A 23,561-nucleotide genomic window follows, 5' to 3' on the forward strand; every position below is an offset into this window, starting at 1 on the left:
CTATAATGTAACTTATAACATATTTTAGTATTTAATATCTTATAGTCATTAAATTATTTATGCAACTAGATAGTGCAGCAACTGCCATGAACTCTCTACACTAAAGAGAATGATCTTAAATATATTTTTTCACTTTTTTGTCATATTACCTCATTTATATCATTGATTGGTATGTTTGTAGAATATAGGTTTTTTTTTTTTAAAGATCTTATTTATTTGTCAGAGAGAGAGAGAGAGAGCACAAGCAGGGGGAGCTGCAGAGAGGGAGAAGCCGGCTCCCTGCCTAGGTCTGGATTTTCTTGTATCAATTATAACTGAGTTTGTTGTGTTTTTTAGCACATTGGAAGTGCAAGACCAATATACCTTTTGTAGTTTCTGATAGATTTAAGTCACCTTTTATACATTATCATATCCGTAGATATATGTACCATTCATACTTTTTGGCCACTCTATGCCTATTGAATATTTTTTTCATAAATTCCAAAAGAATATTTTATGATTGAGCACCAAATTTGAATGTACCTAATTGTAAGTTTGCAAACGTGCTGTGCTATCTTAAATCTTTTCTTTTTCCAAATAGCAATTTGGTAATACTGACCTGTTTTACATTATGTGTAAGTTTTCAGAATTGTAAATGCTTATGGACTTAAACTTGGCTAGAATATGACTGTCCCAGAAATGTTAAAGCTAGTGATCTTTTTACCCATTCATTTAATCATTTACTCAATAACTCTGATCTTCCTGACCCTCAGTTTGTCCAGATCTCAAGTGGTTGTGAAGACGAACTGTGTATATAAAATACTTTCAGAAATTAGAAACTAAAAAATAAGTAACAAAAGTAACAAAAAAACCAAGCTATTATAGCTGGAATTCAGTACTCTATTCTGCCTTCAGACCTACTACAGGACATGCTGTCCTTTGCTGTTCCATGTATAGCAGAAATTCAGAGTTTTTCTACCAGGTACAGATCCCTATGCCTGATACTGTGTGGCAACCTTAGACTTGAGCTTTTACTCTTATCTCAGTTATTTTTTTGTTTTGTCTATAACCTAAATACCTACTGTCAACCTCTAATGTGAAACATAGTGCATGATAACAATCCAATAATAGTTTCACCGTGAGTGGGAGTGCAGGCTGGTACGGTATTTTTGGAGGGTAGTGAGGCAGTATCTTTCAAAATTTTAAGTCTACATATCCTTCACTCCAACAGTTCTATCTCTAGGGATTTAGATATAGACGTATACATATTTCAGGGCATTTACGTTGCAGCCTGTCTGTAACAGAGAACAAAAACCTGAAAGTAACTAAAAGTCCATCAATATTGGACTGGATATATAGATTATGTTTCTTATAATCAATGAAATACTATGCATACCAGGCATTAAAAAGAACAGAACGGATGTATGCATAAATTGACTGGGAAAATCAATACCCAAGATAGATTGTAGGATACATATACTAACTGCTTTTGTATAAAATAGGAGATATCCATATATGTACAAGTGTATACATACACACACACACAATAAGTATGAATGTGAGCAGTTGGAAAATATCTGGAAGAACCACACAAGGAACTGGAGAAGTGAGACTTAACTTTCATTCCGTATCCTGTACTATTTGAATTCTTAAGTGTACGTACACGCTCATCGAACCTGTGCTACCGGCCCCCAGCTTAGGAGGGCACTGTGGTTCCCTGACTCCTGTTTAGTAATCAAACTACAGTCGGCCAGCCAGCGTGGTGACGTCATCACGTCTGTCGGTGGCGCGTGCGCAGTAGTAAAGGGCCCGGGAACTGCGTGGGTTGCTGCCTATTCGCTTCCGGTCCGGGATCTTGTTTTGGCACCGAAGGCCCTGGGCTGGCGGCTTTGTCGCTCTTGCCGTTGGGTGGGCGGCATCTTGGGGCCCAGATGAGCCAGTGGCATCATGCCCGCGGCGGCTGGGGCCAGGGACGGGCGTTCTCTGGACGTAGCTCAGCCAAGAAGAAGCGCGGAAACCACGTCCCGGAAAGGTAATCCGCCTTGGCCCCTGGGCGTGGCCCTCCAGCTCGGACCCCCCGGGCCTGGGCTCCATCGCTTGTGGTGTCTGTCTGCCCCAGTCCCCGCCGAGCGCTTGGCGGGTCCGCCTTAGCTGGGAGGCAGTGATGCTCTCGCTGCTCCGCCCACAGTATCTGGTCATCTGTGAGGTTCTGATTTCTCCCCATTCTGTTAAAAGCGAGGCTCTGGCCATTGCTTTTCCGGTAAAATGCAGAGGGACGGCTTTTTAAGATGGGACTGCCAGTGTTGGGGACACCCCTTAATTACCAGATTGGAGTCTCCCACAATTCCTCGTGCCGTGTTATTTTGGCACAGCAAATATGACTAATAAGAACCAAGTTCGAGTGAAAAAAACCCGCCAGGACGTCCGAACTTTCCACCGAAAAAGTTGATTTTATATTGTTTCCAGGAATCACAGGGATCACATACTGTTGCTTCCTAACACGTCTCATTTGATGACCGCTGCTTCTGTACAAATGTTTAATTTTGAGACCTTGCTCCTGTGTGCATTGAACTCTTGTATTCCTTGAGACCTTCCTTTCCTCCCTTTCCTACATCAAGTCCCCTTCATTTTATCTCCTGAATATCTTTAATCTGTCAGCTTCTCTCTGTCAGCATCCTAAGACAGAATTTGCCTGATCTGTTGCAGTTAGGTCCTGACTAGTGTACGTGTATCTACTCTTGTTGCCTTCCAATCCATTCTTCACACAAGAAGTCCTTTTAATAGACTAGTTCGAATATTGCTCATAAACATATACCAAAAACACTGTTTTAAGAATAAAAAGAAACTGGGCGCCTGGGTGGCTCAGTCGTTAAGCGTCTGCCTTCGGCTCAGGTCATGATCCCAGGGTCCTGGGATCGAGTCCCACATTGGGCTCCCTGTTCCGCGGGAAGCCTGCTTCTCCCTCTTCCACTCCCCCTGCTTGTGTTCCTGTTCTCGCTATCTGTCAAATAAATAAATAAAACCTTTAAAAAAAATTAAAAGAAACTTTTTACACATAGTCTTTAAGACTCTGCATATTCTAGACTTCTCTCTTGCTTCTCCAGCCCCATCTTGTGCCACTTTTGTCCTCACTTTCTGTGCTTCAGCTATACTGAATTAACCTTAACTAACTCATCCTACAGACATCAGCTCAAATATCACTTTTCACTGTGACTCCTAACATTACTAAGTGAAGTTCACGGTCCCTTTTCTATCAGGTTGTCTTTTAAAATATGAACTTGAAGTTCCCTATTGACTGATTTTGATGGCATCAGTTGTATAAGGACTAAAAATAAACTGTGAAGTGAAAGAATTGAATTTAAATTATTTCAACAGGTATGTATTAATGACATCTTAGTAATCAGGATTAGTCTAGGTTTTATCAGGGAAACAAAAGTACTGGCCAACTCTGGTTTTAGATCTGCCCTATTTGTTGAGACCTTTGCACAGTTTTGTTGCCTTGTATCTAGGACGGTAGAAGTTGTTACTAAGTGGTGTTGAAAAAGTGGAACAACAAAATTCAAAGCAAAGAGGAGGGGACCTATTATGTGGGCTATGGTTTCCATTTACAAGGAGCCTTCATTTTGTGCAGGGACATGGGCTAACATAAAATTTGGCTAACAAAAAATGTATTAATAGGTGGAAAGACTACCTCCCAGTTGGACAACGGATGCCTGGGACTCGTTTCATTGCTTTCAAAGTTCCTTTGAAAAAGGTGAGCAAAAGTTGATTCAGTATTTCACAAATCCGAATTCATGATGTAGAACACTGGTGCTCAACCATGTCACGCTCCATCCCCCTCTTTTTTTTTAAGTTTTTATTTTTTATAGTAATCTCTGTACCCAATGTGGGGCTTGAACTCACGACCCAAAGGTCAAGAGTCCCATGCTCAGGGGCGCCTGGGTGGCTCAGTTGGTTAAGTGTCTGACTCTTGATCTCAGCTCACGTCTTGATCTCAGGGTCAAAAAAAAAGTGGGGGTGCCTGGGTGGTTCAGTTGGTTAAGCGTCTGCCTTTGGCTCAGGTCATGATCTCGGGGTCCTGAGATCGAGCCCATGTCAGGCTCTCTGCTCATCTGTCTGCTCTGCCTGCCGTTCTTCCTGCTTGTGCGCTCTCTCTCTCTCTCTGTCAAATAAATAAATAAAAAAGAGTCACATGCTCTACCAACTGAGCCAGCCAGGCACCCCTCCATTGTCCCTTTTTAATAGCAAATACTTTGTTATATCCCCTTTACTATTCTGAAATAAAATTCATAATAAATACTACTTCCATACTTAGTTTTAAAGAAAAAAATCAATGTAATGCTGAAACCAATAATATAAACAATAAATAAAGTAACTTATAATAAAGTAATATGTATTAATTTCAATATGTAGGGGCACCTGGGTGGCTCAGTTGTTAAGCGTCTGCCTTCAGCTCAGGTCATGATCTCAGGGTCTTGGGATCGAGCCCCACATCGGACTCCCTGCTCCACAGGAAGCCTGCTTCTCCCCCTCCCACTCCCCCTGCTTGTGTTCCCTCTCTCTCTGTGTCTCTGTCAAATAAATAAAATCTTTAAATAAAAAAAATAATTTAAAAAAATTTCAGTATGTAAATATTTGGGCATGACTATATTAGAAATAAAAACGTAGTCAGTTAACTTGCACCATGAATACAAAAACTGCAAATGCAGATTGAACTAGGTGGATTTTCTTGCCTTACTGGCAGGAATTTCCATGACAGTGAACAGCTCTTAGTAGATTTTCAAATAAAACAAAGTATACGACCTTTCCTTGGCTGATACTGTGATTACTATCTTGGAAAATTCAATGTACTTTAAAACTAGGCAAAAAAACTCTTGTATTTATTTGTGAAATGAAGTTAGATTTTAAGGCTTAGATAATTATGAAACAGTTTTTCACCTGTATGAGCATTGAACAGGATATTCAAAAGTCATGGTCTGCGTGGCCGCCGAGGCACGATGTGGAGGGGGCAGCAGCACCTACAGGCCTGTCACCGGGCTCTTGGAGGTGCAGCGGAGCCTGTGAGGGGAAGATGAATGAAGATCGTCCTGACATTTTCTGAAAACTCTCCGAGGATGGCTGCGATAAAACCACTAGGAGCACAAGTGCATGTAATGAGCATTTAGGTAGCTGCAGGTGAATGTTCCAGTCCATAACTAAGGTGGTAGAAAATTCTTCATTGCCTCAAAGGTGTGCAGTTGGAATGAAAAATGAAGAATTGGTTAAGAAGACATGAAGCAGATGATGAAATTTAATATTTTTATTTAACACTGATCACTCACAGTAAGCTATGTAGAAAAATAAGTGTTGGAATACTTTTATTTTATTATTATTTTTTTAACATTTTATGTATTTATTTGAGAGAGAGAGAGAGCACAAGCAGGGGGAGGAGCAGAGGGAGAGGGAGAAGCAGACTCCCCGCTCAGCAGGGAGCCCGACATGGGGCTTAATCCCAGGACCCTGGAATCATGACCTGAGCCGAAGGCAGATGCTTAACTGACTGAGCCACCCAGGTGCCCCTGTTTGAATACTTTTAATTGCAGGGCAATAAAGTGTCTTATCTAAAAAAAAAAAAAAAAGGTGTGAGACACATTTGTAGGATTGTATGAATTTGGCAAGATTTCTAGCACCCATGATCCGCATTGACTAAATGCTAATAAGACCTCTTCACTCCCATCATCATAACCAAACCCCTCCCCCCCCCAAAAAAAAGAACCCCAATGACCTGGATTAGTAAGTCAGGATTTCAGCATGGAAATTCTGAAAATTGTGTTTTTGTTTGAAATAAGGAATAGGTGGGAAAAGCATTTGGCCAGTATAAAAAAGGCGAGAAGAGACTCATGTCTCATTAAACTGCCCACCATAGAATGGATTGGTATCTGAAAAAGCCCACTTTGAATGTATTGGGAATTTATTTAATTTGTGACTCATAGGTCAGAGTTCCTTTCTCACCTATTATGTCAATTCTTCTGCATCTGGACTTAAAAACTAGTCTTTTCATATAGGTAAACATATGGTTCTTACATCCATCAACACAAGCGTGGTGCTGTTGAATAAGTTGGATAGTGTTTGGCATATAATAAATATTAGCAAATATTTGTGGAATGAACCCCCCCCACTTGTGGTTACTCTGAATTATCTCCTATATTTCTTCTTTTCTCTGTGCAACTGTCCTAATTCCCTAACTGCCTACTCCATGGCCTCTAAAAGTGGATTCCTGAGTTCTACCAGGGTCCCTGCTCAGCCCCTTGCCTAAAAGTACATCAGCAAGATAGAAGATAGGAAGACTCTGCGGTTTCCCTTCCTTCACACAGCCACAAATCTTTCCTGTATGATATAGTGATAAAAAGCCTCCTCCTGGCTCTGTATACTCAGGTTATCTGTATTCAGCATTGGGATTATTTAGGCACTGTAAAGGGAATTACAGAGCTGCGTAAGCACCCCAGTGCAGGTCTTATTCATGCTTAGAGTCAGGGAGTAAAATGTCACATTGATTTCCTGTGTGTTTTATGGAAGTCACCCAAAGAAAAGCAGCCCCAATACTTGACTGTCACTTCTCATGCACATTGGAATTTAAAATAGAATATGTTAAGTGTCACATAAATGCCATGGTAAGAAATACCAAGGAATTCAAAGGAGGGGGAAATGATAACAGGAAGGCTTCCTAAAGGGTTTGTGACTTAAATTAGTTACCTAAAGTTAGTTGTTCACATGGCTAGAGATGATATATGATCCATCAGCTCCCAAGTGTGCAAGAAGCTTATTGGAGAGATTGTATGTATGCCTTGTTGTAATTAATTTACTCTTCAAAAGTTTCACAGTATTATGTGGAAGACTCAACATCATCAATCTGTCAAATCTTCCTAAGTTTATTTGTTATAAATTTAACATCATCTCAAATAGGCCGATTCTACAACTCATAAAGAAAAGTAAACCTAAATAGCCAGGAAAATTCTGAAAAAGAAGAATAATGGTGGAAGTAGATCATGTAGCCCTGCCAGGTATTAAGCCTGTATTAAAAGTGTTGCTAGAGGGGCGCCTGGGTGGCTCAGTCGTTAAGCGTCTGCCTTTGGCTCAGGTCATGGTCCCGGGGCCCTGGGATTGAGCCCCGCATCGGGTTCCCTGCTCGGCGGGGAGCCTGCTTCTCCTTCTCCCTCTGTCTACCACTCTGCCTACTTGTGCTCTCTCTCTGTCAAATAAATAAATAAAATCTTTAAAAAAAAAAAAAGTGTTGCTAGAGCACAGGGGATTTTTAGGGCAGTGAAACTATTCTGTGTGATACTCTAAGGGTAAATACATGTCATACATTGATCAAAACCCATAGAATGTACAATACATAATGATTTGTAACGTAAACTGTGGACTTTGAAAATGACGTGTCAGTGTTGGTTCATTGATTATTCTAACAGATGGACCACAGTGGTTTGGAATGTTGATGGGGGAAAGCTGTGTGGGGTAAAGGAGAGAGGGTATAAGAAGGAACTCTGCTTTCTCCTCAGTTTTGCTTTGAACCTAGAACTGCTCTAAAAACTAGTCTATTAATCACTGCCCCCCAAAAAAGCGTGTTGCTCGCATTTGAATAACCAAACAGATCCATGAGCAGAGTACATAAATAAGCCAAATACATAAAAGAATGTTTAGCAGTAAAAGCCACCCTCCATATATATGAGTATTCAAGAAGTATTTAGAAGTACCTATTTAGGGGCACCTGGGTGGCTCAGTCGTTAAGCGTCTGCCTTCGGCTCAGGTCATGATCCCAGGGTCCTGGGATCGAGCCCCACATTGGGCTCTTTGCTCAGCAGAGAGCCTGCTTCTCCCTCTCCCACTCCCCCTGCTTGTGTTCCTTCTCTCGCTGTGTCTTTCTCTGTCAAAATAAATAATTAAAATCTTTAAAAAAAAAAAACAAAAGAAGTACCTATTTATAGGTGTTCCACGTGGAGCTGGAGATACAGTGGTGGGCAAAACTGATGCAGTCCCAGCCTTCTGGGAGTTAAAGTCTGGTTAGGAGATCAACATACAACAAACACAAATAAGTACATTAGAAGTGAGCTTATTTTCTTCCCTCTCATCTCTAGAAGAAAGGATTGTAACATAGCTTGTAAATTTCAGCAGAATGGACACTTTGCTTTGAATCTCATTGTGTGTTGGCATCACAAGGCTTGAATAAATGGAAAAGGATTTTAAGCACATGTTTGCTATTTCTCTCTAACAGAGTTTTGAAAAGAACCTTGCTCCAGAAGAACGTTTTTCACCCTTGGATCTTTTTAACAAAATCCAAAAACAGAATGAAGAACTTGGACTAATTATTGATTTAACTTATACTCACCGCTATTATAAACCAGAGGTAAATGGAACCCTTCATTGAAAAGAACCTACTTTCTGATACTGTAATAATGCTTAGTAATTCAGGAATTATCATCTTATGCTAAGGTGAATCCTGGTTTTCTTCCATGGGTAATAATTCAAAAAGGGAACTTGGTGGTTTCCTTAAGTACGTATTTCTAATTGGTGTCTCAAAATGAGAATAAAGACATGAATTAAACTGTAATATGGGACAGTAGGCTATGTGTTGAAGAAATTTCATAAGCTTCCATGTTCCATATTTTGAAAATGAAATAAGCTTTCAGTAAGAATAGTAGCAGCCCTAAAAGGAAAGAAATGAATATCCATTATGTCTTTAGCACTTATTTTAAGCAGTTGCCTGAGCATGTGAGTATCATGGTAAAAGACAACTGCTCTCTAAATTTCATGCTTTTCTTTTCCTAATATCTCTTGATAAAAGACAGAAGCCCATATGATCTGTTGGCCTATGTGGCATATCAGTGGGATGGAATTATCCTTCTGACCAATTTCATGGCCTTGTACAACAGTAACATCTAATGTTTATTAATATTTGTAAATCAGTTGGCTATTTAAAAAGTACTTTTACATGCGTTAACTTAGTTAATCCTCACAACAGTCATTTGCTGATGAAGTAGTAGGAGTACTGGTATCTCCTGAGTGCTTACTCTGCGCTATGCTCGGGGGATAGATGATTATTACAGTTGCTAATTATATAGATGATAAAACTTGAGTCTCAAAAAAGGAAGAATTGACACTTAAATTCAGTTATTCCTCTTGTTTTTTTTTTTATTGTGGTCAAATATACATAATTATCATCTTAACCAATCATAAGCATTCAATTCAGTGGCATTAAATACATTCACAATGTTGTGTAACCATCATCACTGTCTATAACCAAAAGTTTTTCATCATTCTAAAGGAAAACTACACCCATTAAACAAATAATTCCACTTCCTCTCCCTACAGCAGTAACCTCTATGGTAGTTTCTGTCTCTGTGAATTTGACTATTCTAGGTACTTCATGTGAGTGGAATCCTACAATATTTGTCCTTCTGTGTCTGACTTCATTAAACATAATGTTTTCAAGGTTCATCCATGTAACAAAATGTCATTCCTTTTTATGGCTAATAAATACTCCATTATGTATACATTCCATATTTTGTTTATCTGTTAACCTTTGATGGGCACTTGAGTTGTTTCCACTTTTTGGCTATTGTGAATAATGCTGCTGTGAATGATGGTATACCAGTATTGAGTCAGATCCCTGCTTTCAGCTCTTCTAAATATATATGTAGGAGTGGAAGTTACTGGATCATATGGTAGTTCAACGTTTAGAAACCTCTGAGAAACCATCAAACTGTTTTCCAGTGTCGTTTTGTTTTTAAACAGTTATCACAAATTTTAAACATACACAGAAGTAGACATAATACTGTGGGTAAACATTGTACACCCATGAACTCATCCAGCTTTAATCTTTACTAATTGATGGCTATCATGTTTCATCTGTATATCTACTGGTTTCACCCCATTCTATGTTATTTTGAAGCAGATACCATATATCATATAATTTCACCTGTACATTTTTGGTATTTATATTTAAAATACAGGACTTTTATTTTTTACTGTCATTTTTTTTTTTTATTAAAGATTTTATTTATTTATTTGAGAGAGAGAGAATGAGAGACAGAGAGCACGAGAGGGAAGAGGGCAGAGGGAGAAGCAGACCCCCTGCTGAGCAGGGAGCCCGATGTGGGACTCGATCCCGGGACTCCAGGATCATGACCTGAGCCGAAGGCAGTCGCTTAACCAACTGAGCCACCCAGGCGCCCTTACTGTCATTATTTAACATTAAATATCCAGTCAGTACTCAAATTTTTAATTGTCTTTTAAATGTCATAAAAAAGGTTTTTTAAGAGTTTGAATTAAATCCAAATAAGGTTCACACTTTGCCTTTGATAATTAGGTCTCTGAAGTTCTATTTAGTCTGTAGATTCTCCCTCCATGTCTCTCTCACTTTCTTTTTTATCCTCTGGTGAATTTTATTTTTTTAAGAAACCAGGTAGTTCATTCTGATTTGATGATTCCTTCCGCATGTCATGTTAACATATTCTTCAATCCTTTTATTTCCTGTAAATTGGTAGTTGGACCTAGAGGCTTGATCAGATTCAGGCTTGAATTTTTTTTTTTGCAAGACAGTTTCAGAGGTGATGATGTGTTCTTCTGTGGAGACATAAAGTGATTATCTCTTTTTGTGATACTAGTAATCACTGGTGATTGATATCTACACCTGTTAATTCATTTGGGACTTCAGAAAATAGTGAATTCTATTCCTTTTTCATTTATTAGCTGGGTATATTTCTATCAAGAGAAGCTTCCCCTCATCATCTATTTGGTTGACCAGTTACAGAGGCATGATTCTTTTATTTAACAGGTATCAAAATAATGAGTTGATGCACTAATATCCTCCAGTGGTGACCAATAAATTTTATTTACTTTTTGTATCATTATGTACTTCATTGCAGTTATTATTCTCATTGAGGCACAAATGGAGGCCCTATCTTTGCCCAGTTGCTTCTCAGTGTTTCTCATTAGAAACTCAGTGCTCCTGAGTCTTTTAGACATGACATTAGTTGTTTCTAGGCTTTTTCTGTGGTCAGGGCTAGGAAATGTGTATGTTTATTTTTAATATAAAATAAATCATAGGTTCATACTGGTACTTTCCATTTAAATTCAGAACTATAGGATTTTCATTTAACCACTTCTTTTATTGGTGTCTAATTTCTCCCACCTCAAGAATACCAGTTCTCAACAGTGCCTGCAATTTGCTTTATCTTAAAATTCAAATCCAAGTTTTTCTGATGCTGTTCTACTGTTCTGCTTAAATCACAGCTGCTTTATGACCCTTAAAATATAAAACATTAAGTAAAACTACTTACATAATTCATCGTTTTATATGCATTCATTCACATGGACTTGGCTTTCAGGCTTGTATGCCTATTGCCTATCCATTCTGTAGGGTTTTTTGTTTTTGTTTTTTTCCATTCTGTAGTTTTAATGAAAATCAGATGATACTTCCCGGTTGGAACAGCCTGGGGAAAAAATGGCTGGCTTATCAGAATTACTGACAAACTAGGTTTATTAATAATCTCTTGGTTTATAGTCTGGCTTCTCTGATTATTTTTTTACTTCTTTCCTTACAAATGAAATAATACATATTTTCATGGTTTTGCCTTACAGGACTTCCCAGAAACTATTCCTTACTTAAAAATTTACACAATTGGGCATCAGGTGCCTGATGATGACACTATTTTTAAATTCAAATGTGCTGTTAATGAGTTTTTAAAAGAAAATACAGATAATGGTGAGTTTGGTTTTTTTTTCTTACCTGAACTTTGGTATGCATTTTGAATGGGTTTGGGATTTTTACTATTTTTAATAGTTTTAACATTAGGCCTGTTGTATATGATAATGTTAAGGTAGAAATGTCATGTGGTGCGGATAGAGTGAGGTGTTTTTCCTTTCATAGTAACAAATAATTTAGTTTGAGAAGTGGTTTTAATGAGAAATGTGAATGAACTAGCTTCCTCCTCTCTTTTTAAAATATGTGACTGGGAAATATATACTAAAATAAAAACATTCTTTTGTCTTATTTATTGGTTCAGAGGTGACAGGCGGGGGAAAAGGTTAAGGGTGTCAGGGTATTGGGTCAGAGGTATGGGGAGCATGGCTTGTGTGACCCTCTGCTGAAAACAAGGAAAAAAGATGTCAAGGTCTTAGGGTATATAAGAGAGACAACAAAAGGAAAAGGTTTGGAGACGGAGCCCTGGAAGCAGAGCAGAACAAGGCGCGCCAGTGGGGCAGCGTCCCCATCGTGCACATTTCAGATACTCCTGCCGGTTTTCCCCTTTGGGCACAGATGCAGGGGGACACGACCACCTCTCATTCAGACAGAAGGGCTTTAAAAAGCTGGTGTTTCTTGTTCCTGCCTTAAGATCTACCTTACTGTGTGGGAAATAGATCTTAGTAAGCTATTAGCTTCTGAATTTTAAGGATCCACCTACCTATTTCTGGCATCTGGCTATCAGAAAGAATGTGGTATTTGCCCTATTTTAAGACTGAGGAATCCTTTGTCCTTGGAAAGCCACTGACTTAAGGACCAAGTGTGCTCATTTTGTTCTTTTTCTAACTTAAGCTTGAGGAGCATATGTTTTGTTAAGTAAATATGACAGAATAAATATTCCATATATACATATACACACACACACATAAACAGGGAGTAGGGGAGAAAAAATAGAGATGGAGGTGGGAAAATAGGGGGTGGGAGGTGAGAGAGAGAAAGAGATGGGAATTTAAGGTAATTTTTCAGACTGTAACCTGGTTGCCTGATGCAGGCCCCAGCTCTCACATATCTTAAGGCCTGTTTCCAGATCTTGCCTGTACTTTAACTTTAAAACTTGAGAGGCTCGGCCCTGCCTCTGACAACCACGTCGTCTAAGGAGGAGGTCGATTCTGTGATTGGTGTTACCGTGTCTCGGAAACATGACCTCGGAAGACGGAAGGCGTTGGGGAGCAGCTGCCGTCCTGCCCGCGGCTTCCCGGCTCCCGCGCGGGCAGCTGCCCTCGCTGTCCCTTCTGTTCTGCGAGGGCCGGAGGTCCGTCCGAGGCCGCGTGAACGGCTCTGCAGACCTTGTTTGTTCACACGCTCTCCCGTGTTGGTCGTCTGCCTGTGTAGTGCTGCCTTCGCTCTGCTCTCTGCCCTGGCGGTCTCCGGGGCTTGCTTAGGATCCATTTTGGCTACCTCTGCTCTAGGCCCCTCCCACAGATACCAGGCTCCCCGATGAAGAGGACACAGACTCTCCACTGCCTAGAACTGGTAGAGACTCAGAAAATATGTTGGTTCGGTAAATGCCGAGAGCCTTTTAGATTTGTTGGTAGGGCACGGGGATACAGAGGTGATAGCAGTCTGTGTTCATTAGAAACTAACAGTTACCTGGGAAGATGAACGGGTGGTACCTATAAGACAGTGGGTTAATTATAATAAAAGAATTAAGTGCAATTAAGGAATATGGAGGAGAGGTTGAGGGAGGTCTGACTGAGGAGACCACATTTGAGCTGGGCTGTGGGGAAGAGGATTTTGCCAGAATGAGAAAGGGAATGTCCCGGTTTGGGGAACAGGTGCAAAAGGCGTAGGCCTTGACCTTGTGCCCGGGAGTGGCAGCCTCTGGAATGACCAGAGGATGGTGTGAAAGGGCGTAGAATTCACATGTTCATTTTCAACAAACATTTATAGGACACTTTTTAAGTTAAAGGCACTGTTCTAGGAAGCAGGAACAGAAGAAAGTTCTTGCCCTTTTATACTCTGCATTCTAATGGGGGAGGGGGATAAATAAGTAACTATATGAAATGTCAAATGGTGATAAGGTGCTTTGGAGAACAGCAAACAGGATTCAGAAGTGATGGCATGTGTTGGGTGATCAGGGAGGGCCTCTCTATTAAGATGTCATTTGAGTAAAGCCTTAAAAGAAGTGAGGAACCATTGGCTATCTGAGAAGTTTGGGGGGACAGTGTTCCAAAGCAGAGGGAGCAGTCGGTGCAGAGCCCCTGAGGCATGACTATGCTGGCATGTTTGAGTAAGGAGGCCAGTGTAGCTGGAGTGGGGAACGTGTGTGAGGTCAGGGTGTAGAAATGGGATCTGAGAGGTTGGCAGGGGGCAGGAGGAGGTGGATCATGGAGGTCCCTGTAAGTCCTAGTTTGAATCATTGTGGTCATGCAGTTCAGTTGGAGAGATTGATGATACCGTTTATAAAGAGTTCTAAATGCTGTGCTAAATGGAGGTTTTTTAAGCAAGGGAGCAACCCTACGAGTTTATATTTTAGGAAGATCACCTCTTCCATATGAAGGGTCACTTGAAAGGACAAAATTTAGAGGTAGGGAGATAGTAGCTCGGGCAGGAGAGGACGAGTGCTTTCCTACCAGACACCTCCTAGTCACAGACATACATTTTGCAGAGATCAACTATACCTGATTGTTTTTGATTTAATTTCTCACATAATTTTTTAATTCATTTTATTTTTTAAGATTTTATTCATTTGAGACAGAGAGATGGCAGAGAGAGCACATGGGCAGGGGGAGAGGCAGAGAGAGAGGGAGAAGCAGGCTCCCTGCTGAGCCAGGAGCCCAACATGGAGCTCAGTCCCAGGACCTGGAGATCATGACCCAAGCCCCTGAGCCGAAGGCAGACACTTCACCACCTGAACCACCCGGGCGCCCCTCGCGTAATTTTTTTTAATGATGGACTAAGAAATACTATGGCACAGGTTGGAAAAATCTTAGACTTGATTCTAGTCTTTGTTCTGTCTGCCTGCTGTGCAGCTTGGGCTTACATCTCCAGTTCTCACTTTTTCATCGTAAAATGCGAACAGTGCTGCTTCCCCAGGTGCTTCACCAGCACACAGACTGTGGTGTGTGAGGAGCAGCAAATGAGAGAAGGGATGGAAGCGCTTTGGGGATTCGTGAGTCCCGCAGAAACTGTTCTTTTTCATATTCAGTATCCAAAGAAAAGGCATTTGATTGGTCTCCCTCAAAAACAAGTTTCATTCTTCTAGCCTGTTTTTTTTTTTCTTTTTGCTCTCATTTTCTATAATTAAATCAGTTGCTGATGGACATCCTGTGTTAAGAAGCTGGGTTCCTCTCAGTGCCATTTTAGCTGTTAGTACCTGACCAGGCCTTCTCCAGTTTACACGATTGCAGCTAAGAGGGGCTATGCAGAATTTCTCAGAGCAGTGAATTTCTACTTTATGTTAGATAATTCTTTATAGTGTATTCCTAAAATAACACACTCTCTATCAGTTATTCCTCTTCAGGGGAGTGGTAGTGTTGTGGCAACTAATAAATGGTACTCTAAAGAAAATTGTAGAAATGTATCTACTTCACTTACTTAACTCCGTATTCCTTGTTTTGTAGACAAACTCATTGGTGTTCATTGTACCCATGGTTTAAACAGGACTGGCTATCTCATCTGCAGGTGAGTTGCCAACCCCAAAAGACAGACCACGTTTAAGTTGTTTTGTTTACAATAGTAGTGTAAGCTAGTTGCAAACAATGCAGTTGGTATTGAAAGGTATGAAGTAGAAAGCAGTCTTGCTCCTCACCCAAAGATTAGCACCAGTAATAATTTAGTATGTATTTTTTCAGACTTAAAAATGCAGAGAGATACAGGTATATACATGTAATTTAATGGTGTAATATTTTAGATACCCCGTTTTATAATTTAATATATTGTGGGCATCTTCCTGTGAAAGTATTTGGAAACCTCATTCTTTTTTAGAAGCTGCATTGTTCCTTTGCTTCCTGATGAACATAAAAGTCAGAAGTTTTTAATACTTTAAAACACTGAATCAGGGCGCCTGGGTGGCTCAGTTGGTTAAGCGACTGCCTTCGGCTCAGGTCATGATCCTGGAGTCCCTGGATCGAGTCCCGCATCAGGCTCCCTGCTCGGCAGGGAGTCTGCTTCTCCCTCTGACTCTCCCCCCTCTCATGTGCTTGCTCTCTCTCATTCTCTCTCTCTCAAATAAATAAATAAAATCTTTAAAAAAAAAATAAAATAAAATAAAACACTGAATCAGTGAACATTCCTGTATGAACAAATTTGAATATATATGCTATTTTCTCAGATAATTTCACTCAGAATGGAATTTTTGAATCAAAGAATTTATACATTTGTTCATTCAGAAAAGACTGAGCATCTGTTCTCTGTAAGCACCGTGCTGGGTGCAAGCAGAAAGACTTCAGAGACTTGACTTGCTTTTTGTGAACTCTTAACAGTCTAGAGAGAGAATAGACATTCAGGAATCACACAAATGCATGTGGAATTAGAGTTCTGACAAATGCCAAGGAGAGGGACATGGTACATAAGAGCATGTTAATAGGAGGGATTTGACCTTAGCATGGAGAATACAGAATGTTTCTTTGGGGATGTTTGGGCTGATATCTGAAGGATGTTGAGGTATTAACCTGTTAGACACTGGGGAGAGAATTCTGGGCATAAGGAACAGCAAAGACTGATAATAGGAAAGCATATGCTGTGTTGGAACGAGCCAGGGAGGCTGGTCCATGGGAAATACGGTGTTAAAATGGAGCTGAAAAGTTAAAAAAAAAAAAAAAAAGGTTGGGGGTGGGAGTGCCTGGCTGGCTCAGTAGGGAGAGCATGTGACTCTTGATCTCAGGGTCATGAGTTTGAGCCCCGTGTTGGGTGTGTAGATTACTTGTTGTTCGTTTTTGGGGTTTTTTTGAGATTAGTTTAAAAAAAAAGTTTAAAATGAGCTGGAGGGGCACCTGGCTGACTCAGTCAGAAGGGCATGTGACTCTTGATCTTGGGATCTTGAGTTCAAGCCCCATATTGGCCATAAAGATTACTTTAAAAAAAGTTTAAAATGGAGCTGGAAGTCTGGGGAGGAGCTAGATCATGCAGGTCTGTGTTTAGACTTTATCTTAAGAGTAATTGAAAACCACTGAACTTTTTTTTAAGGGTGAGTATATAGAACAATAATCAAATTTGCATTTTCAAGCCATCGTTTTGCTGCTAACTGGAGAATATGCTGCGGGGGTGGGGGGAAGAATGGAAGCAAGGAGAAAAGTTAGGCTTTTGTAGAAATCAAGGCATGATGGTGGCTTGGACCAGGGTGTGGTGGTCATTTGGGTAGAAGGATGTGGACATATTCTAGAGATGCACATTGTTAGGACTTGGTAGTATGTTGCAGATGAGGGTGAGGGAGAGATGGCTGGTGGTGAGAGTGACTCCTAAGCTGCTTCTGGCCCATACAGTTGGTTAGATGGTATTTAGATTTGATGTTAATATTCTTCCCAATTTGTCTTTTGCTATTGTTGGTTCCTGATAAATACTCTGTCATATTAAGTCTCCTGTTTCTAGTATACAAAACACTTTGATAAAAATGATTGTTGTGGGGTGCCTGGGTGGCTCAGTGGGTTAGGCGTCTGCCTTCAGCTCAGGTCATGATCCCAGGGCCCCAGGATTGAGCCCCATGTTGGGCTCCCTGCTCAGCGGGGAGTCTGCTTCTCCCTCTCCCTCTGCCCCTCCCCCCTGCTCTGCTCTCTCACTCTCTCTCAAATAAATAAATAAAACCTTAAAAAACAAAACCAAAAAAACAAAAATGACTGTTGTATTTTTATCAGATACCTTTTTAACGTCTGCCAATTTGGTCCTGTATTTTCTTCTCTTTCATTTATTAATTAAATTGTTGTGTTAATGTAAATAATTATATTAATAGATTTGCTAAAGTTGGGTCATCCTTGGAATAACGCCTTTTTGTGGTCATGATATATCATTCTTTAATAATTATTGGATTCGATGTGCTAGTATTTTCTTAGGATTTTTAGATCTATATTTGTAAGTGAAATTGGACCTTTTTTGAAAACACTTGATTTTTTTCTTTTCATGTATATAAATGACTTGAATTATGTTGTTTTATTAGATATTTGATTGATGTACAAGGCATGAGGCCAGATGATGCAATTGAATGTGAGTATGAGGGTTGTCACTATTTTTTCCTTTTTATAAAAGTGTATTTTCCTTTTATAAAAATGTAGATAAATTTCTCAAATTTTAGAAAAAAGAAATGTTTGTAATTCATTTGCTCTGACACAATGCATTCTTTTGCCGAAAGTTTATAAAGGGATGTATCTGGAAATAGTGAGGTATAACTGCCTGAATAATTAGTCAGTGGATTTCAGCTTTGATCTGCTTTCTCTGGGAAAGATTTGCTATTTGTACAGTGATTTCTAACAGTTCATCCACTCTTCAGTATTCAACAGGTGCCGCGGACATTGCTTGGAAAGACAAAACTACATTGAAGACCTTCAGAAAGGTCCCATCAGAAGGTAAGTTGCATTTTATATGTGAGATCTCCGGTTAGGGAGATCTTTTTTTACATCATTTAAGTTGTACATATCCATTCTTCTTGTAGCTTATTTACTTGCTCGGGGAACTCTAAACAAACGGGGAGGGGAGGATGGGATTCTTATTTTCATGGGCCGAGATATCCTCACTAAATTGGCTACAGAATTTGGAAAACATTAATACTGTGTGGGAATGTTCTCTTTGAGGAATTGGGATTCCAGTGTATCCAGATCAAGTGGTTTTGAAGATGCAACACATATGATGGAACCTGTCCACACCACTATTAAGTCTGTTAACCAAGGACATTGGTATAACCTATATCAGACCCAAGGTTACCCAGTACCTTCTCGGCATTTCCACACCCAGACCCAGGATTTGCAGCAGTCAGTAAGGTATCTCTGCTGTCCCCTTTCCTAGAATTGAAATAGAAATTTATATTGTAAATTATTGCAAACACACGAGAATGGTGAGAATTGATGTTTTCTAGCTGATCAGTGTCAGTTGATTAGAGGTATCATTTGCTCCGTATTTTGCATTCAGGGCTGGAAAATAAAGTATAGGATGGGGAGTAATATGTGACTTTTCAGAGGCAGTTGGGAAAGGACTTAGAAAATTGGATTGATTTTAAACTTAGTTTAAGCCAACAATTTGATGTGATTACCAAAAAGGACTTGCATTCTTAGGCTCTATTAATAGTGGTAAAGTTTGCAGAATAAAGAAGGTTGTTATTTTTTATTTTTATTTTTTAAAGATTTTATTTGTTTATTTGAGAGAGAGAGAATGAGAGAGAGAGCACATGAGAGGGGGGAGGGTCAGAGGGAGAAGCAGACTCCCCGCCGAGCAGGGAGCCCGATGCGGGACTTGATCCTGGACTCCAGGATCACGACCTGAGCCGAAGGCAGTCGCTTAACCAACTGAGCCACCCAGGCACCCAGAAGGTTGTTATTTAAAGAGTAAATACAAATTATAGGAAAAAGTAGTAAAATTCCAGTATGATGTAATAAATTTACCGATCTTGCTTTTGAAGCAATTAAATTTCAGTCTTAATTTTCCAAATTTGTTGCATGTGTAGTTAATAATTAGAATTTCTACACTTTATAGCTAATTTATATATGTATTTATAAAGTGAAAGCAGCTGTTTTTAAAAATAAATACCTTAATACTGTCTCACATCAACTCTGCAAGACTTGGGGAGAAAGTATTTGATTAGAAAAGTGTGGGCATTTATCTCTGTAGGGAAAGGCTGGAATAGCTCCTGGGAACCTACTGTGTGCCAAGGTGTTGTGGTAGGTAATTTAAATATGTTGTCTTAATTTACCTTGAAAACAAGCCATGAAAATGGAAGGTATTACCTCCATTTTATAAAGAAGTAAGAAATCCAAAGATGAAGCAATTTATCTGCTAAGGTTGTACAAGCAGAAGACAGTAGAACCAGAGTGTCTGTATTACTTTTTAAAGCTTTTTAATATATTTTACTAAAACTAATAATAATTCATTACTTTTTGTCTTCTTTAAGAAAATTTTCACAGAACCAGAACGTTTACCAGAGAGGCCATGTCCCTCCTCCTGGTCCCCCTGGAGAGGACTATTCACAAAGGAGGTACTCTTGGAATGTAAAGCCAAACGCCAGTCAAGCAGCCCAGAATACAGTGTGGTATCCTGGCAGTTACTACAGACTGTCGTATCCAACCTATTGTGGATGGACTGAATGACACAAATCTGTCCTGAAAATCTCTCTGCAGATAGAGCAGGACTGAAGACCAGCTGGAGTGACTTTTTGTAAGATCAGGTCAAATGAGGTTTATAATCTGTTTTACTGCTCCCTCATGTGTTCAAACTTAAAGGAAAATTACATTGATACTTACCTCTTGGCTGATAAATTTGCAGTATTTGCAACAGTAAAGGAAATAATCTGTCATTCAGTCTTAAATTTTTAAAAAGGAAGATGGTATTTTAGAACTGAGAAAGTAATAAAGAATTTCCCTTGTAAATTATTTTCTTAAAAATTCTGTCTTCCTTATTGGTGTATTTCTTTCTGACTAGACTTGTGATAGGAGTGTATGTGCAGAGATTTCTGGTGTTTTTGTCATGTTCTATTATTGACCCAATCATTAAGGCTATCTTTTTTTCCCCCTAACTGTTCAAGATTTCTATTAAAACCTACCTAAGAGACAATCTCTTTAAAATCTATTTGAAATTAGTAGTTGTATTTTTGTGATTAGACGTTTCTTTCTTTGGCAGTCTGTTGTGGGACTTGACCAACTTCTTTCACTGAATTGTCAGATACACCATCTAACACAGGAATGGATAAACTTTTAGGTAAATTGACGGTCAGTTGGGCAAGAGAAACTGATAAACCAGAATGCTGGTTAATTTACCTGACAAGGTAATTGTTATCAACTGGGTAGAACTATTCAGAAAACTTGAAAACTTTTATAGACTACAAAAGTTCTTTAATGAACAGAATAGGACACAACACGTAAAGCCTGGGATATCTGGAAGACTTGTGGACAAGGATGGCTCCTTGTTTTATTGCTTCTCTGTTGAACCTGCTGGGATCTTTTTCCACTTGCCTCACGGTAGAGTGGTGCCTTGACCTTGACTTACTCTAAGTTATCTTTTCTGCTGGTATACCTCTGGAACATGTAGATGGATCACTTGGGAGGTATTAAATATTTTTAGCTGCAGAGGAAGCCAGAGACCTTAAGTTTGCTCCAGAAAGTGTCTCACCAACATGACATCATAAGCCTCAGTAGATATTCAGTGAATACTGGGGCAGCTTGGCTTCATTTTTTTGAAGCCTCTGACTTTGAAGATTTGTATCCTAGAATGTTTCGTACTGCAGGCGACAGGCATTTTCTTTATCCTCTTTTCCATATGAACAACATGTGGAACCTGACCATAGGGAAGTGCTCTAGTTCAACCAGTCCCCTGGCCTGTGAGTCATTAGCTCAGTCACGCCACGACCCTTCCCCTGGGCAATGGCTCACGCATGAAGCATTCCTCTGCCTGCCACAGGTAACAGAGACACACAAGTTCTTCTTGCTGAAAGGCTGCTCTTGTCTAAGTGTTGCCCAGGATACACCGTGAAGGCTCACAGGGACTGAAACTTGAGCTGGACAGCTAAGTGGTGGGCCATAAAAGAACAAGCAGGGGCAGGCGTGGGAATCCAGCTACTCTGATAGTTTTCCTTGGCAAGCAGTTCCTAAGGAGGACATTGCCAGCAGAAGTGCCATCATTAGAAGTACTGCTACCTTCAGAAAATGGGACCCTATTGTCCCCTTTGTCCCCTTCCCATTTCAGACATCAACATAGTTTGTTAAAAAACTAGACTCCTGGGGCGCCTGGGTGGCTCAGTCGTTAAGCGTCTGCCTTCGGCTCGGGTCATGGTCCCAGGGTCCTGGGATCGAGCCCCGCATCTGGCTCCCTGCTCGGCGGGAGGCCTGCTTCTCCCTCTCCTACTCCCCCTGCTTGTGTTCCCTCTCGCTATGTTTCTCTCTGTCAAATAAATAAAATCTTAAAAAAAAAAACTAGACTCCTTGGGCGCCTGGGTGGCTCACATGGTTAAGCGTCTGCCTTCGGCTCAGGTCATGATCTCAGGGTCCTGGGATCGAGTCCCACATCGGGCTCCCTGCTCCTTGGGAGCCTGCTTCTCCCTCTGCCTCTCTCTCTCTGTCTCTCATGAATAAATAAATAAAATCTTTAAAAAAATAAATAAATAAAAATAAAACTTTAAAAAAAATAAAAATAAAAAACTAGACTCCTTAAAAACAAAAACAAAACAAAAAAAACTAGGCTCCTCTTGCTCTCTTATGTCTCATTTATTCTTCACCACCCTAGAGTTCTGGCTTCTGCTAGCACTGTACCAAGAGTCCTCTGGCTAAAGGGACCAGTGACTTCCGTTTTTTTAAAGGTCTTCAGTAGCCTTTTAAGCTTTTAAAGTTTTCTTTTTTTTTTTTTTTAAAGATTTTATTTATTTGACAGAGAGAGCACAAGCAGAGGGAGAGAGAGGGAGAAGCAGGTTCCCTGCTGAGCAAGGAGCCCGATGTGGGACTCGATCCCAGGACCCTGGGATCATGACCTGGGCCGAAGGCAGCTGCTTAACCGACTGAGCCATGCAGGCGTCCCTTAAAGTTTTCATTTTTATTTAAAAAACACATATGAGTAGTTTAAAATTCAAATAGTTCGGGGCACCTGGGTGGCTCAGATGCTGTCTTCGGCACGGGTCATGTCCCAGGGTCCTGGGATCGAGCCCCGCATCGGGCTCCCTGCTCAGCAGGACGCCTGCTTCTCCCTCTCCCACTCTGCCTGCTTGTGTTCCCTCTCTCACTGTGTCTCTGTCAGATAAATAAAATCTAAAAAAAATAAAGACCTTACCTCCAAATATAGTAACATTCTGAGGTCCTGGGGGTTAGGGTGAGTTCAACATATGAATTTGTCAGGGGTGGAGGGTAGCACAACTTGGCCCATGACAGGGACCTTGATTGTTCTCTATGCCTGGTGCAAAGCTGTTACCCTGGGATTTCTCTTCACTGTCACCCTGGTCATTTCTTATACCCCTCTCCTCTGTTTCCTGGATCCCATAGCTGCTGCTTTCATGGTGTACTTCCCTGTTTGGTGGAGTATATCCTTAGCTTCCCAGGGAGGGTTAACAGGATGTAAATTTTTCGAGACTTTCACATGTGTGAAATGGGTATAGTTTATTGTTTCACTCCACTGATAATTTGCGAGGCTATAGACTTGCAGGTAGGCACTTTTAAATGCATTTACTCATTGTTTTCCACATTTTGTTGTTGCTCTTGAAATCCTGTGCTATTTTGACTCTCGAGCTTTTATTTGGGACCTGCAATTTTTCTCTCTGAAAGCTTTAGGATCTTTATTTCAAATGTCCTGAAATTTCATGGTATGTTTAAAAGTATGACTATTTTATTTGCAATGCTGTATACTTAGTGAGCCCTTTCAGCCTGGCAAGTTGTCTATGAGTCCTGGGAAATTTTCTTTCTTTTTTAACCTTTCTATTTCAGGAACCTCTATTAGTTGAGTATTGGATTTTTTTTTTTTTAAATGTACCTCTAAGTTAATTATGTATTTTTTCTTATTTTCCATTTTTAACCTTTTTGCCCTTTCTTTTTTTTAAATCAGGAGAATTTCCTCAGCTTTATTTTCTATCTTCCATATATTATTTTCTGAATGGCATTTTTTTCAAGTACTTTTTTTTTTTTAATGAATGTATTCTCTTCTCTCCAAAGTTACCAATTATTTTTAGGTTTCTTCTGTTCCCTGC

The 23,561-nt window shown here is 40.0% G+C and overlaps 1 protein-coding gene across 1 annotated transcript; it reads left to right on the forward strand.

The window, feature by feature from the left end:
• The first annotated feature begins 1,621 nt into the window (after nt 1-1,621).
• On the forward strand, nt 1,622-20,467 carry DUSP11 (dual specificity phosphatase 11). The gene is made up of 9 exons (XM_035001291.1): nt 1,622-2,011; nt 3,658-3,733; nt 8,231-8,362; nt 11,599-11,722; nt 15,325-15,385; nt 17,853-17,899; nt 18,183-18,258; nt 18,484-18,669; nt 19,794-20,467. Exons 1-9 carry the CDS (start codon nt 1,911-1,913, stop codon nt 19,987-19,989), a joined length of 999 nt encoding a protein of 332 aa, XP_034857182.1. The 5' UTR covers nt 1,622-1,910; the 3' UTR covers nt 19,990-20,467.
• Nucleotides 20,468-23,561: the final 3,094 nt, after the last annotated feature.

Source organism: Mirounga leonina, unplaced genomic scaffold (genome assembly GCF_011800145.1).
Source record: "Mirounga leonina isolate KUSES-001 unplaced genomic scaffold, KU_Mleo_1.0 Mir_125, whole genome shotgun sequence".
Taxonomy (NCBI): domain Eukaryota; kingdom Metazoa; phylum Chordata; class Mammalia; order Carnivora; family Phocidae; genus Mirounga; species Mirounga leonina.

Excerpts from the sequence above, each read along its gene's own strand:
- DUSP11 (XM_035001291.1), top strand. The coding sequence starts at position 1,911 with ATGAGCCAGTGGCATCATGCCCGCGGCGGCTGGGGCCAGGGACGGGCG. Across the intron at positions 2,012-3,657 it reads GGAAACCACGTCCCGGAAAG|GTGGAAAGACTACCTCCCAG; the intron begins GTAATCCGCCTT and ends ATGTATTAATAG. Across the intron at positions 11,723-15,324 it reads AAAAGAAAATACAGATAATG|ACAAACTCATTGGTGTTCAT; the intron begins GTGAGTTTGGTT and ends CTTGTTTTGTAG.